We start from the raw sequence: 15,713 nt of genomic DNA on the forward strand, positions 1-15,713 counted from the left end.
GTGTGTGTGTGTGTGTGTGTGTGTGTGTGTGTGTGTGTGTGTGTGTGAGAGAGACCAACTTTAGGTAGATTAATACAGGAATCCGCTTAACTCTCTGCAACAAGAGTTCAAATACTGTAGGCAAGTCGAGAATCCTTTTTGCTGCTGCTGCTTCGTTTTAAGAGACTTTACGAAACAAACTTAATGTGAGCGATAAGACATCACCAAGAATGAATTGATTCTTACTGATATAAATGCACTTTTTCTTTTGTAAGAAATTTAGAATTTCAAATGTAAGATAAACGGTAATAATATACTGATCTTGAGACAGTTTTTTTTTTTTTTTTTTTGATAAGTGGTTTTAGGACTGTTAAATGATTTGCTAAAGTAAGCGTAATGATGATAATGGTAAGCATTTGGGGGAATGACTAGGTAAGACTTGAGGCCTCTTAACATAGTTAGTTTTATAATGTAGCTCCTCCTAAAATGGATTAAATAGGACTCAAGAGGAGGTCGACATCTTAATTGCAGTATTTTGGATCCACGTCTGCGTTCGAGTGTCCCAGTCTTTCTCGCCAAAGCGTTTTGTTAGACAATGGCTGGTTGAGCCATCAAGGCGTCTCCTGGTCACGATCATTGCATGCTTTTTCCAGCGAGTCTTGCTCCCTTTTTTTTTTTTTTACTTTTTAGTCATTTTATAACGGGTCAATTTGGAGGGATCTACCTTTATAAGAGCTTTATCGATGGCAGTGCAACTCGCTGCTGGACTAATAAGGTACTTCTTCCAGCTTTCGATCAAACTAGTGATTGCCAATGCCATATGTTCACCCGTTGATACTGTGTAGTATTTGCCTGGGAATACACTGAATCCCAATAGTTCTCCCCTGACACCGGTTAGCTTATGTGAGAGTGGTGGTCTTTGTCCAGCTTTATCTTTTAGTCATTGTTCATAGTGGACGCTTGTAACGGAAGTGTGTATGGCTGTTTGCCTGTTGCTGTTTTACTATAAAGGTGTGTACTCGAGTACTGCTTAGATGTAATTTTGCACCAGCGCTACAATAAAGTTATGTCAGGGGGGGGTGTAGTTTGAGTCATGCCCGAGTATCAACACTTGTCTGCTAGTTGGAAGTTTTATCGCCGTTTTCTCAAATCTCCTGAAACGAAGGCCGTCGCTGAAGGAAAACAGCAGAATTGGTTCCCTCCTGAATATCAGCTCACGTCAATAATTATGTATTTTATAAAGTAAGGCCCCCCACCCCACGGGGCGGATACCGATGGCATCTTATCCAGGTTTAACTGGATAAGATGGCATCGGTATCCGCCCCACCCCACGGGGCGGATACCGATGGCATCTTATCCAGGTTTAACTGGGAGGCAAGCATTGAGATTTGCGACGGCCGCTCACTGATTATAGGCTGCACAGATCAGCTCTGGGAGCAGTAACTGAAGTTCAGCTGCAAATAATTGGTAAAGTTGAAGCTTCACTACTCCCCACCATGTTGCGATACACTAAGCTCTATACAGAAGTAAATTTAAATGCAAGTTGGCCACAAGTTGTTTTTTTATTTTATTTTTTTTATTATGTTCATATGATGGTTTTGTTTTTATTAATTTATTTCTTTTTATTTTTTTGTGCTCCAGTGCACAAATTCTTTTGGACTTTAAAAGTTTTTTTTTTTCTCCTTTTTTATTCTTTTTGTTTTAAAGAATACTTTTGTTTTCGTTGTTTTATAGCGGACGATTTGATAATGTCAAAGTTGATGTTGTGGTTGGACTGAAGGAGAGTCGTTGTCGGGTGCATATATCTTGGGGAAGAATGTGGAAAACTAATTCATAACTTTGTTTCAATCTGATATCAAGGCTGACAATTGAATTTGATGTAGTACCTTCTTTTTTTTGCTCAACTGTGGTGCAGGTTGGATGTTATCTGATGTATCCCTTTTTATTTAATTTTTTGTGAATAGGGGAAATAAACATTTTTTTTCTATTAACCTTTGAGTCGTCTGAATGTTTTTGTTCCACTGAAACTTTTAAGTCGGACTGTAAACATCACAAACACGTAGCGGGCATCGCTTCCTTGTGAGCTGGGAGTGTTTCTTGTCTTGCAAATGAACTAAAGTGACATTTGAATAATGGAACTCGATGCACGGCAGAGACTGTAAAATAAAAGCTTATTGAAGTCTGACCATGTAACAAACCGCTCGGGAAGGATTTTAGAAAACCCGAGTAATGAGTGCATCCATGTTCTAGTTCCAATTTCACCTAAATGTGTTTTTCACACAAATGCATGTCCTAATGAAGTACGTTCAGCCTCTACAGCTTACATATAAACAACACCGGTAATCCAATATTGCTTTACAATTATGGGATTTAACTGCCTGCACAATTTCTCAAATTCAATTGGTCCGCTTGCCCAAAGTATTTGTGACGATAAAGTTTTTTCCTTTTTCTCACGGTTGTAAAACCTTTTGACTTTGATTCTTCTATTGGACTAAGGCGGTTCAGTAGTCGGGCTTCAGAAGATGACATTTAGTAAGGTGAATATGGGCACACCTGTTTGATTAGCAGTGTTTGTTGTGCCAACGATCACTAGATTGTGAAAGGAGATTATTTCATTGCATCTCGGACATGTCTGCAGATTATATCATGACAGTTTTGCCTGTCAAAAATGCTGTCCTGAATAACACACCCTCTGCATGTATCTGTGCCAAAGTGTAAGCGATGAAAGCAAACTGTGAGGTGAGCAGCAGACGATGCACATGTTTGCATGTTTCTTCTTGCAACTTTTAACTAGTTACTTTAAATAGTCGATCGCACATGAAAGTCATAAAATGTCCAAAGTGAGGTGGTAATTGCAATAAAATGAATGCCTCCGCTTGTTGCATTGTGGGTAATGTAGGAGCCAGTTTTTTTCACCGTGAAGTGGGATAAAAAAAAACAAAAAACCTGATCTTGGGTTTTGTTGCATTGACTGCACCACATATTACACTCTAGATATTTATCAATAAATATTCATTTCTTTTTATTGCACTTTTTTTTTTCTTTTTTTTTTTTAACATGTTCCTTGTAAGGATTTCAATTGTAGACACATTTAATCTTTTAATGAAATGTACAATGAATTATTAATAAATTGACTGTAATGTCATTTACATCAAATCCTAAGCTATGGTGACCATTCTTTCGATTATAACGAAGGTGACTTGGATGAAATGGAAAGATGAATGCAATTTAACCAAGAAGAAAACTTTTAAAATGTGATCAGAGCTGGAAAAGACGGGCATATCTCCTCCAATTCGGCGACAGTCTGGTGATTGAACAACATACATATTCCATGTGAAGAAATCTAAGAAATCCTGTCCTGTAAAGCTGCAGCCACGACAGTCATGGTGCCATTTGCTGTCGGTGAGAGACAAACTGATGTTCCATTAAAGACCCATCTTAAGTTATAGACATTATTTGTGTATTATGTTTGTAAAGCATCTTTGAGAACTTTAAAAGCACAATACATATCTGATGTATAGTAACATAATTTAAACTGTTGAGTCCTTAGATATGTTTCTTATCATTATCGTTTGAAAACACTTTCATACAGAAGATTTCAAAAATGCTTTGCCAACTAAAAACTGTGCACTGTTGACTGACTTGAGAACAAGCTGCTGTGCAGAGTTGTTAGTTAGAGAAATGTCTGGATATGGTCACTGTTGATGCATAGACACATGGAAACTACATAAAGACATATTGTAATTCTTTAATACTCAAATATTGATTTGCCACTCTGATCCCTTACTGCTACACGCAAGTTATGCATGTGGATCTACATCATGATACCACAGGTCATGCATAGCTAGACAACTCGTACGTTACTGAAAGAGGCGGAACGTGATTCTATAGCTTTAATCCTTAGTCATACTTTGCACATGTAGTGGGGAACGCTCCTCAGAATAGGAAGTGTTGTGAACGTAGGCTCCTCCCCTCAATTAGTGCCAGCATTTATAAGGCACCTGTGGTCCTGGCCTCACTCCTTCTTGGCCCCTGTTCTGGTGGTGAGTGTCTCATATATACCTCCTCTTGTTGCCGTCTGACTACTTACCCCTTGTTTGAGGTGGTAAGTAGTCACATCTTAATTTGTATTATTTTGCAGCATGGTGTGCCCTTTTAATCTCTGTTTATCATTTGTAGGTTCACCTGCTGCTGTTTTGCCGCCTCCATTTAGTTTGATTGTTTTGCCTCTTTTTCTTGTTTTCCTTTTGCTTTACATGTTTTGGCTGTTTTTCCTTTGTTCTGCCTCTTTTAGTCGTTTTAGTGATTTGCATTGAATTCTACAATAAATATGTTTATTTTACAAACCGCGTCTCTGTCCAAATACCGGTAGTGAATCTGTGTGCCCAAGTAACATATTGGGGTCGTTTAAGTTTATATTTCCCAGGGTGTAAGTCCCCAGGTGGCGTTCTTGGTCCCCTTTAATTCGGATGGAGTATAAAGCTGTTAGAAATCAAAATGATGTGCTGGCATTAATACAAAGACAATGTGTTTATATACTCCCGCACAGTTCTGATTAAGAAGATTAGCCGAGTTTAAGTCTCAAATCTCGTTCTCATTCGAGCCTCTTTGTGGAAAAACCAAGTTTAGACACAAATTATTATTTCAAGCATGTCTCAAAGCATGCATGGATGGGATCTTAAAGGCCCTGATAACTTCCCCCCCACCCCTCCCCCCAGTCAGCTTCTTACCATAGGTGATGGGATCTTGCATGAACACAAAAGATGTTGCCGAAGTCAGATTAGCTTTGGGCTTTTCACTTAAGAGATTTCTGTTTTTCTCTGTGGGCTCCTCACTGGTTTGAACTGGGCAGGGTTCAGGTGGACAAACGTGACGGATTGGGTTTCTTCCTGAATTACAAGTGACTGTTGCTAATTTAATCATAGAGAAAGGATAATAGCCTAATGATATTATTATGATGGAATTAATTAGATGGTCGCAGGCACCTCAATACTAAAAAACAACTGGTAGCCTGTTAATGTGAAGTCCTTGGCAGCGGTCCATCATAATATTCTGTAGTCCCATCTGACCAAGCCTGTTTCTGGAATTTCAGACTCTTTTAGCCTCTTTCATGTGCTGTGCAGTACTGCAGACTAAAGTAATAGCTCATTTGTATTGAAGTACTAGATGTTTTATAGTTGCATATTCACGACTAATTCATGACTGTATTTTATCGTTCTTTCAGACAACATGGCGCACCATATCCACCCAATAATTGGACATCTGTATAGAAACTTTGATCCTGTACCAGAAGATACACCAAAGATCCAGGGCTACGACTTCAACCAAGGAGTGGACTACCTCGCCCTGCTGAAGTCCTACCTCAACACAGGCTTCCGGGCCACCAACTTTGGCCTGGCCGTCCAGGAGATCAACAACATGGTAAGATGGGCGCTACACAGGGAGAACTTGGTGAATGAGCATGAGCAAAAAAAAAGTAGGCACCAATTATTACAATTGGATAAGTTATCAAAGCTCTGCAGATGATGCTTAACTTTACAATTATTTTGTATTAATTTTATTTTTCAAATTGATTATTTTGAGCTTGTGTTCTGCAAATAAAAAAACCTGAACTTTGCGTTCTGCTCCACATCTACAGATAAAGAGGCGTCAGCAACCGGTGAAGGCGGTGAATGGAATTGTTGAAGATCCATCCACCTGCCCCTGCCTCAGGAGCTGCACCATCTTCCTCAGTTGCACGTCAAATCTCATCAGCTGTGGAGTCAGGGAGAGTATCCGCTACCTCGCAGAACACAAAATGGTACGACCCTCTTCAAATATATTGAATCATTAGAAATATATTATTTTATGTTGTGTTAAAGCAATACACGCTCTGGCACGTATTGTACTACAGCACATTTGTTCCCGAATGCAATACATTTCTTTCTCTGTATAGGTAGGTGGATGTCTTCGTGACCACGGCTGGAGGTATAGAGGAGGATCTGATCAAGTGTTTGGGCCCAGTTTACATTGGAGACTTTTCTTTGCCTGGCAAGGATCTGTAAGACAAAGGCCTTAACAGGTCAGAGAACATGTCGGATATAATCAGAAGATGATACCTTGAGACTAAAATAACTTCATTTGCGCGTCACTTTGTGTCACTGCAGGACTGGAAACACCCTGATGCCCGAAGAAAACTATGAGAAATTCGACAAATGGATGATGCCGATCTTGAAGCAGATGCTGGAGGAGCAGAACACTCAGGTGCTTGGACTCCATTTTTAACATTTGTCTAGCTGTTTTCCTAAAATGTTCTATATTTGCAAGGTGTTAATTCCAAAATGTAAAAAAACAATATTCATAAAATGAGTCATATTATACCTCATTTTGATACCTAATGTTTCCGCCGTACCATCAATATCACTTTTGAATTGCTCTTGCATTGCAAAGGCTTTACATCAGCAGTTGATCATGCTAATCTATTTATTGTGGCAGCTGAGACGTCCTGATCCGCTCACACTTTAGTTATACCTTTTCTGTGATGTTACTTCTTTCAGGGCGTTCGCTGGACTCCATCCAAGGTGATTCATCGGCTGGGCAAAGAGATCAACAACCCTGAATCTGTTTGCTACTGGGCCTACAAGGTGAGTCCTGGTGCACATCAGACCAGTGATCTGGGAAAAGCTAATTTGCTCACCCAATAGGCAAAGATTTTGGACAAATCATTGTACGTGATGTGGCTCCAAGCCGATGCTGTTACTGAGCAGTGGTCTGGTGTCTGTTTCAGAATAACATCCCAGTGTTCAGCCCTGCCCTGACAGACGGCGCTATCGGAGATCTGTTCTTCCTCTTCTCAAAGGAAAACCCCGGCTTGATAGTGGACATAGTTGAAGGTAAAACAGCCCTCATTGGTGCTTACTTTATTTGTTTCTGTGGTGTTCGTTGGTCTTACATAATGCATTTAATTCCAGATATTTCAAAGTTGAACAACCTGGTATTGGCTGCCAACAGCTCAAGGATAATTGCCCTTGGAGGAGGCGTGGCCAAACACCACATGCAATGCCAATTCCTGGGTGAGTCATTTTTGACCCTGTTGTGTTCAGTTATTTCCATTTTGAATACATTTTGCACACTCCTGCATGCACATAAAAATACGCGCTAATATCAGGCATTCTCCTTTGCTCCCAGCTCAGTTTACTGTATTTAAACACTGCTTTGACTCCCTACAGAGGGACGGAGCTGACTACGCGGCGTACGTGAACACGGCTCAGGAGTTTGATGGTTGTGACTCAGGGGCCAGACCTGATGAAGCCGTGTCCTGGGGCAAGATCAGAGCAGATGCCAAACCTGTGACGGTATCTATCATAGTTTGGATATATTTGGATACTTAAAGGTTGTGTTCGATTTACTCGTGTTAAAGCCTTAGATGTGCACAAAGCCTGTGTTTGGTTTGTCGTTTTAATACACATCTCGTCATTGTGTCTTTCCAGGTGTTCGGAGATGCGAGCATTATCTTCCCCTTATTGCTGGCAGAAACCTTTGCAGTTAATGCTGAGGCGGCTGCTGTGGAGAAGAAAGAATGAAATCAATGCCTTCTCCAATTTCTTTTTTAGCAGAGGCATCAATACTTTTGTTCATTGTCTATCTTTCATTTTTAGAATTTGGGTTTTGTGGGGCCATTTTGCTTTTATTGTTGGAATGCTACTATTGATCTTCGAATCTTTATTCCTCATTTTATATTTCTTCCGTACACTCTTTGCTACTTAACTCCTTCCACATTTTTTAAGCTACAGAAACCGTTCAACCATCAAAATGTTCAGCTCATGGCTGCTATAGCTATCTCTTCATATTTCTAATTTTTAAACTTTTTGAATTATTAAGCTTTTTGCAATTATTATTTTGAATGGGATGTCTATGGAGAACATTTTCAAATCCTCTTAAACTTCTTCAACTTTCAAATCCTTCTACTTCCTCATACTTTCAGCTACAGGCACCATTTCAACATTAAAATGTTGAGAAAACCCTGAGCTATTGCAGAATGATTCAGCTTTTGATATCTTTTACACTTTTTGAACTGCAGCAATTTAACTTTTATGATTTTTTTTTTTCAGCCCTTTTCTGACTTTATAATGGGTGTGTATTGCGCAGCTTAGAGTGCGTGATGTCACTGCTAGAGTGAAGAGCAGCTTGAGATTCTTGTGAAAAAAACATTTGTCTTTTGCCACTGTGTCCACAATCTTCACTCTTCATGCATCATTTTTGATGGAGAAGTAGCTAATGTTGTCCTTGTCGTAGACAGATGTCTGTGGAATCCCACAGATTTACACATTTGGCTCAAGGAGCTGCAGAGCGACATGAACTCCAACAAAATGTTTCTTAATCAGTCTGCCTCTAACACCAGGTGTGTCGTCACCATGGCAACCAGTTAAACACATGCACGCAGTCTCTCTCTCGCTCTTCAAATCCTGTTAAACTTCAACTTTCAAAGCCTTCTTCTTCTCATACTTTCAGCTACAGACACCATAGTTAGACATTTCAACTAGAAGGGTTTTCAGCAGTGCAGTTTAAATGCTTTCGAGCTTCAACATTTTTCAGATAGGTAGTCTCCCATTTCTTAATTTTCAGCAATTTTTTACAATTCATTTCAGCTTTCCAATGCATTTTCAGCAGGAAATGCATTTTCTAGTTAGACACTAACATCTAACACTGATCAGCTGACATTAATCTCTAAAACACATGCTACTCTACCTGTGCTAGCAAGACGCTACAACTTGGTACCTGTTCCTGATTGGTCAGAACCTATCCCTAGAACCTGAAATGGATTGAAGCTATTACTGTTATCTTCAATGCCAGTTCATTTATTGTTGATTTGATTTAAATGCATTAAAATTATCTATTGGAACTTCCTTGCTTTCTAGTAGAATGGATTTAATGCATTGTCAATAAAATCTGTTTGGTAATGCAGTCTGTGTTTATTGCTTCAGTTTATTCTGGGTCTTGTGTATTGAGCATCACCATGGTCAGACATGCAGAAACGTGTGTTGGCTGGTACACAAATGCTCAAAGTCTTCTATAAAATGTAGCCTATAGCAGCTGTGAACTGCCTACCCGGTCACACTGCTTTGCCTGACTCCTTGAATAAAGATCCACATCAGCAGGTCAATCTTTAAGTTCTTTGGTTAAAGGTGCATGGACTGAATAACATCCATGAGAGACAATCTATCAGCAAATTGACAGGTAACATTACTACCTGAAAGAGACCAAGTAAGTGTAGCTCTGTGCTAATGTGAGGAAGCGTAGCCAAGCACAGGTAAGTATTTTTGCATTTTTGACTCCAAAAATGTGTTACTTGTGAACATATATTTCGTTTCAGAAGGATATGCACATGTAGTTGATTTAAAAAGGCTTCCAGGGCAGTACAATAATATGCTATTGTTTTTTTAAATTCTTTTTTGGAGTGGATAGAGAAAGATAGGGGAGTATTTTGGCCTGAATCCCATTCAGATAAATCTCCCTACCCAATCAAAATTACTTTTGGTACTTTTCCTGCACTGCAGACCTTTTTTTATGGAGGTGAACCCACCTATATGTCCCACAGCACTTGTGATGGTGTATTTGTTTGGTTGTTGACACACCTCCATTGGTGCCAGTTTATGTTTTAATTTAAATTACATTATAACATCCAGGCTTGTTTCACAGTTCTGCTAAAGCTGTACTGTATAAATATGTGAGGAAATACAATTTAAAGTGCAGTGTAAAAGAAACTTTGGAAGGCAATCAGTTTGCCTTCCAATGACTGCTTTGTCTCCCTGCAGAGGGACGGGGCTGACAACGTGGTGTATGTGAACACTGCTCCGGAGTTTGATGGTTGTGACTCGGGGGCAATCATTCATGACTAAGTTGTGTCCTTGGGCAATATCAGAGCAGATGCTACATGAAAGTATGTAATATTAAGTATTACAAACTAATATGAAATTGATGTTCTAGTCACTTTTTGATTTGTTAAATAATCTGTGGCCCAATAGATCCTTTATCAAAATCCAATACATTTAATTTTTAAAGAATTACCATCTCTGAGATGCTTCCATCAAACAAACAAAACAAACGTCTAGATTTTTCTGCCATTACGTCAAATGTCGATAATAACCTGAAAGCATGAGCTTGTTAGTGTGAGTGTGTGTGTGTGAGAGAGAGAGAGAGAGAGCTTGTGTTGTAAACCTTCAACTGTAATAAAATAAACATGTATCGACGGGCAAACGGTATTCAACGAGAGACTGTATTTAATGTCACACACAACACCGGAACCGGAAATGGTTCGTCATAATGTTTTGAACTTTGAACAAATAGTTCGCCTTCGCAACCCCGTTCATATTCCTACGTTACATGACATTTGAGTCTTCGTTTGGTTTATATATATAAATCTTCAGGGAAACTTTAGGGTCACCATTTTGTTACACTGACTTGGAGACCAGCGGTTAGCATTGTCAACGGCTGGCTTGTTGTCAATAACGGAACGTTAGCTACTTGAAGCTAACGTTAACCTGCTGTCACAGCTGTAACACTCGTGAAAGTTTGTCTTTTTTTTTCTTTGCAACGAGTGTTTTTTGTATTTTTTTTTTGTCAACAGACATGTCGTAGATAACGTTACTGCTAGAGGAGAGGAGGTGATGATGTCTGAGGAGACAGGGACAAACGGGGACCAGGGTGGACCATCTCCTGACCCCGGGACGTCTCCCAGTATGGAAGCTTCTGGGCGTGACCTGCACGGGTAAGACCGTCTTTCACACTCCACTGATATCATGTCTCACAAGGATATGATATTAATACGTCATTACTATATATTTCTTCCAGTCTTCTGCCTGCTAGTCTCCCATCTTCTGCAGACATCAGCCCCTCACCCTCTGCTGAGGCCAATGGCTTGTTGTCATTACCGTGGGAGCTGGTGACCCACATCGCCTCACACCTTCCTGCTCAGTGTGTCATCACTGTGCTTCCAATGGTCAGTTTTTTATAGATTTTTGGCCCCATCACCTCCCTAAAATTGCTTTTGAAGATGTCTTGTTGGCACATTTTCTTGCTAATTTCTTACTAAATGTCATATCGTTCTCTGTTTCACTGTATATTCCCCCAAAAGTACTAATACCGTCCTCTTCTTTTTAGGTCTGCCATGCATTGGGTAATGTGGGTAAGGACAACACAGCCTGGCAGCTCCGGGCACACAGACTGATGGGATCACGAGCTGGCTTCCCAGTGGGGCCGAGGGAGGACTTTGACTGGCCGTCTGCTTGCCTGGAGATGGAGCAGCTGATAACCTGCTGGACAGGCCAAGCGCAACTCGTGGCGAGACAGACCAAAGATGATGAGGAGGCAAAGGAGCAAGTGGGACTGCGGCAAAGGGCAGGGCAGGATGGGGAGCCCGTTGCAGAAGGACAGGCAGATGGTGGAGAGGATGCAGTAGAAGGGGTGGGAGTGGAAGCGCAGGAGGTCGCGTATGGTGCTGATGAAGGAATGGAGGTGGCGATGGAAGGTGAGGATGATGAAATGCCGCCCATAGTAGGTGGGGACCGACTGGCAAGATTAAGAGAGGAGTTGGGAGAAAGACTGGAGGATGATGCAGCAGCCCTAATGGAAGAAGAAAGGGACCACATGATGGTGTTTGGGGCTAATGAGGGGCAAGTTGGTGCTCTAAATCGCCAAGAGGACTTGGCAAACCTCATGAACCTGGGCAATGGAAGACAAGCAGAGACGGAGCAACCCCAACCCCTCAGAAGTCCTAGCCCACCCGCAGCGCTGGAATGCATCACCCTTCCTTCAGACCACATTGCACCGGTCAACTCAGTCCTCCTTGTGGGGGGAGAGGGGGCGGTTTGTGCCACAGGCTCCAGAGATTGGAATGTCAAACTGTGGGATCTACAGGCAAGCTCTGGTGGCACGCTGCTGCACACATTGGGAGGGCGGGGAAACTTCAGCACTCACCGGGGCTGGGTCTGGTGCCTGGCGTCTCAGGGACCTCTGTTGGCTTCGGGTGGCTTCGACAGCACGGTGAGGCTGTGGGACCTCCAGGCCGGCGGGGCGGAGAGAGGCCTGATCAAGTCTGGGGCTGCTGTCCACTGCTTGTGCTTTCAGACAGATGTGTTGCTGGCTGGTACATTTGACAAGAGGATCAGCATGTATGACACCCGAGGTGAGGGGGGATTAGAATATAGTTTACATCTCAGTTCAGTGGCTGAGTGTGCATGAAGTACAATGAAAGGTCATTAGTTTTGACACATGACATCACTCTAAAGTTAATTTTTGATAGCAGTTTGCCAAATTTGGAAGACAAATCACTTTCTAAAGGGTATTCGTGACATCATTTGTCTACAGCTGCTGAACCGCTGGTGAAAAGCCTCCGTCTGCACGGTAACGCTGTAATGTGCCTCGCTGCAGACGACAAGTACATCATCTCCGGGAGTAAAGACTGCACTGTGGTGGTCTACGACCGGAGGGCAGGCAAGGGCTTGAAGAAAATCCGGGTAAACACACTGACGCGCATGTATTTTTGTGTGCATTCATGCTCAGACGAACCTGACACCCAGACTAACTCCAGCCAACACCTTCTGTTTCTAGCTGGGCTCTTACCTGTTGTCCATGAGCTACAGTGGCTGTGAAGTTTGGGCGGGAGACAACAGCGGCATGCTCCACTCCTTCTCCATGCAGGCGGGGACCTTAAAGCCTCTGTCCCAGTTCGATGTGGGACACACAGCTCTGGTCACCGGCATCCACAGGTCCCCCGGAAGCCTCTACACCTGTTCATCTGATCGTACCCTCAAGGTAGGACGAGGGTTTTTTACTTTGCCTGTTGAACTAACTCTGCTACAGTCTTCTGAAGTTGTGATGTATCGTCTGTATTGCAGGTACATATCCCCTGTGCTCCTCCTAGGACATTATGCACACTGCGTCACCAAGCTGGAGTTAATGGGGTTAGTGCTTTGTACCACCATGTATAGATAATTACAATGTCAATCTGTTGTAACTTTAATTTATAAAAAAAAGATCCATTTTGTATTTAACAAGGCATGTAAAGTGCAAATTAAACTATATTTTTTCTATGTTAATGAACCCTTCTACAGGCTCACTGTCATTTCTGAAATGTTTTTTCCTCCCTGTGTCTCCACTCTACTTCGCCTGTCTGTCTCCAACGGTCAGCTGAGTGCGGAGGCTGGAGTCCTTGCTGTAGCGACGGGGGATGTGAACGTGAATATCTGGAAGCCCAGAAAATGAAAGACCAAGAAACCTGAAGCATTTTGGGAATTTACAACCTGTACACAACACAAAAAAAAGGAAATGTCTCTCTTGCCTTGCAGCCTGTCTGGCTGTGTCAACGTAACAGATGAACTGTGCTGGAAATGAAGGCGAGTCGAGTCCTTTTGTGGTACATATGGCCAAACAAATGCTTTTATTCACTGCACTAACAAACACAAATGCTGTTTTAAATATCCATGTCCAGTTGTTTCATTAAGTTGTGATGCAAAAAGTCATGGTAGAGGTACTGTTTGGGAAGATTCAGGTCACTTGTGTTGGTTCAGCAAAAAGCCCTCAAGCCTTTGTTTTTAATATCTTGTTGAGATATTCCTCTGCAAACAGAAAAAAAACATAATTGAACACAGGAAATATGTTTACTGGTAATGTTTGTCTCATGTCAAGAGACACTGTGTTTGTCTCTCCTCTTTTAATTGTTAAAACAGTGCGGAAACTAGTTTGTAGTATTTACATGCTCGCAAATTCCCTGATCCCGTTACAGCGACTGATATTGTACCAAAAGCATTAGTTACTTTGTGTGTTCAGTAAAATACTTTTACCCTCTGGCACACCGACTGTATCTGTAAAGCTGCTTATTTGAACACTCCTCAGTGCTAATCAATGGGACCTTTTTTGTAGGTACGTGTGTGAGAGTTTGTTTGTTTACTATTTAATTGCTTGGATGAATTTAACTCTGACGCACAATTACTTGACAGATGCATATATTAAAACACATTGAAAGACTTCTTCCACAGAAGAGCGAAGTGAATATTCTGAAAATGTGTCTGATTTATTGGGTGGATGTGTTCACTGCCCCGAGGGGAGTCATGATTGAACAGGTCTGTGCTCAATGTTTGGATAAAGCTGCTATTAATACTACAAATTGTTTACTTGAGTCCTTAGTCAATGTAATGCCTTACTATTGGAAGGTTGAAATCAAACCTTAATTGATTTTGTAATGCAAAACAATTAAGTTATTCCTCACCTATGCCGGGAGCTGTCTTTAAAGTAGATGTAGGAAAAAAAAAAGTGTAATTGTTGGCACTATCTCAGTGGTAGGTAGACGATGAATTGCCGCTCTAGAAGGTTTATATTGTCCACGTTTGACAGGAGAGAATCCGTGTCTGTACTCAGGCAGGAGTGGTCCGTGTGTGCTCGGCTCTTCAGGACTGTCAGAGCAGCACACAGCTCTTCTTATCTTTGAAAGGATTGGACGAGGCAGCGATGCCGGTGAGCAGAGGGTCCTGGCGCCTGTGCTCCTGACAGTACCGGACCAAGTCTGCTGCAGTCAGGGAGATCTGCTGGGACAAAGGGGGACTGGGTAGCATTTCACAGGATGCACGACACTGCATAGAATCATGTAAACCACTATTTGACATTGGATGTTAATAAAGCGTGTCAGTACACTATATTTAAGGAACTGTTATCTTTTTCAAACAACTGATATGTTGTGCTGTTCAGGTATCTGGTGAAGCTGTAGCATACAGATTATTCAAATTCTTACATACCTTTATTCTCTCCGTGCTCGCCTCCACCCGAAGTTGATCCACCAGTTTTTGAGCCTGAATAACACTGTTGCTGCTGCACATCTTTCCTGACATTGCCTTCAGTATAAAGACTCAACAAAAAAAACTGCTATCTGGAGCAGCAGGAAAATGATTTGGAGCAGCAGTTATTTACCCAAATCCCAGAGAGTCAGCTCGTGTTTGTGCAGGAGTCTGAGAGGCAGCTGCCTTTGCTTTCACCTCTGCACCCCGTTTTTATTCACTGTCGGAGGCAGTTCAAAGGCTCCTGTGATATAAAAGGTCATACAGCACAGTGTTGGAAATGTCACAAACATCACACATTACTTCACACAGCCACCACTGATGAAAAGATTATTGGCTGAGGCATTATGCTACATACTTCAGGTGTGCTTTCTGCCTTTAAGCCACAACGTGCGCTTGCTTTTTACAAAAGATGCAGCTGACTTTGCCAAAAAAAGATGTTTCTCAATAATAGAAATGTGGTTGATTGGTAAAAAGAAACGTTATTTGGTTAAATGTGTTTCCATTGTTGCATGCTACTGGAAATATTGTAATTTACTTGAACAGTTAGGTGAAAGCTGCCGTCCATAGTTACTTTGTAGAGTGACATTTTATCTGCCAAACACAAAATGAGCTTGTAAAATGCACTGTTAAAGTTAAAACAGTCAGCTTTATAGAGACTCATTTATGTTGTCCAACTCAATAAGCCATGTACAATAACGTAAAAGTGTAACTGAAACCATTCCTCACACTAAGTAATTGTATGTACTGTATAATTGATATGGTACAATAATCTATCTATCCATATAAATAGTGCAAACTAAGTTTACATATATTTCAAAATAAACACATTCAATTTAATGGAGTAAGTCATTAGTTTTATTCACATTTTGATAAAAGGTTTTATTCAAGTAAAAAGGTACAATTTAAGTACTTATTTCCCTGATT

General features: G+C 41.2%; 2 protein-coding genes and 1 pseudogene across 2 annotated transcripts; 2 read left to right on the forward strand and 1 right to left on the reverse strand.

The window, feature by feature from the left end:
- Positions 1 to 5,208: 5,208 nt before the first annotated feature.
- LOC116397018 (deoxyhypusine synthase-like) lies at positions 5,209 to 7,703 on the forward strand (annotated as a pseudogene).
- Positions 7,704 to 10,285: 2,582 nt separating this feature from the next.
- Positions 10,286 to 14,008, forward strand: fbxw9 (F-box and WD repeat domain containing 9). The gene is made up of 7 exons (XM_031872193.1): positions 10,286 to 10,726; positions 10,810 to 10,957; positions 11,119 to 12,142; positions 12,325 to 12,473; positions 12,568 to 12,771; positions 12,855 to 12,920; positions 13,147 to 14,008. Exons 1-7 carry the CDS (start codon positions 10,626 to 10,628, stop codon positions 13,219 to 13,221), a joined length of 1,767 nt encoding a protein of 588 aa, XP_031728053.1. The 5' UTR covers positions 10,286 to 10,625; the 3' UTR covers positions 13,222 to 14,008.
- A 34-nt stretch (positions 14,009 to 14,042) lies between these two features.
- Positions 14,043 to 14,963, reverse strand: LOC116397057 (guanine nucleotide-binding protein G(I)/G(S)/G(O) subunit gamma-7-like). Its single transcript, XM_031872194.1, has 2 exons — positions 14,748 to 14,963; positions 14,043 to 14,537 (listed from the first exon to the last, which is right to left on the reverse strand). The coding sequence occupies exons 1-2, from the start codon at positions 14,838 to 14,840 to the stop codon at positions 14,412 to 14,414; spliced, it is 219 nt and encodes a 72-aa protein (XP_031728054.1). The 5' UTR covers positions 14,841 to 14,963; the 3' UTR covers positions 14,043 to 14,411.
- Between the last annotated feature and the right edge of the window lie 750 nt (positions 14,964 to 15,713).

This window comes from Anarrhichthys ocellatus, unplaced genomic scaffold, assembly GCF_004355925.1.
Source record: "Anarrhichthys ocellatus isolate YVR2014 unplaced genomic scaffold, GSC_Weel_1.0 scaffold62, whole genome shotgun sequence".
NCBI lineage: Eukaryota > Metazoa > Chordata > Actinopteri > Perciformes > Anarhichadidae > Anarrhichthys > Anarrhichthys ocellatus.

Bases quoted from the DNA above. Each gene is read 5' to 3' on its own strand.
- fbxw9 (XM_031872193.1), top strand. From the start codon at position 10,626: ATGATGTCTGAGGAGACAGGGACAAACGGGGACCAGGGTGGACCATCT. The intron at 10,958-11,118 runs GTCAGTTTTTTA...TCTTCTTTTTAG, and splicing joins TCATCACTGTGCTTCCAATG to GTCTGCCATGCATTGGGTAA. The intron at 12,921-13,146 runs GTTAGTGCTTTG...TCCAACGGTCAG, and splicing joins ACCAAGCTGGAGTTAATGGG to CTGAGTGCGGAGGCTGGAGT.
- LOC116397057 (XM_031872194.1), bottom strand. From the start codon at position 14,840: ATGTCAGGAAAGATGTGCAGCAGCAACAGTGTTATTCAGGCTCAAAAA. The intron at 14,538-14,747 runs GTATGTAAGAAT...TTGTCCCAGCAG, and splicing joins CGAGCACGGAGAGAATAAAG to ATCTCCCTGACTGCAGCAGA.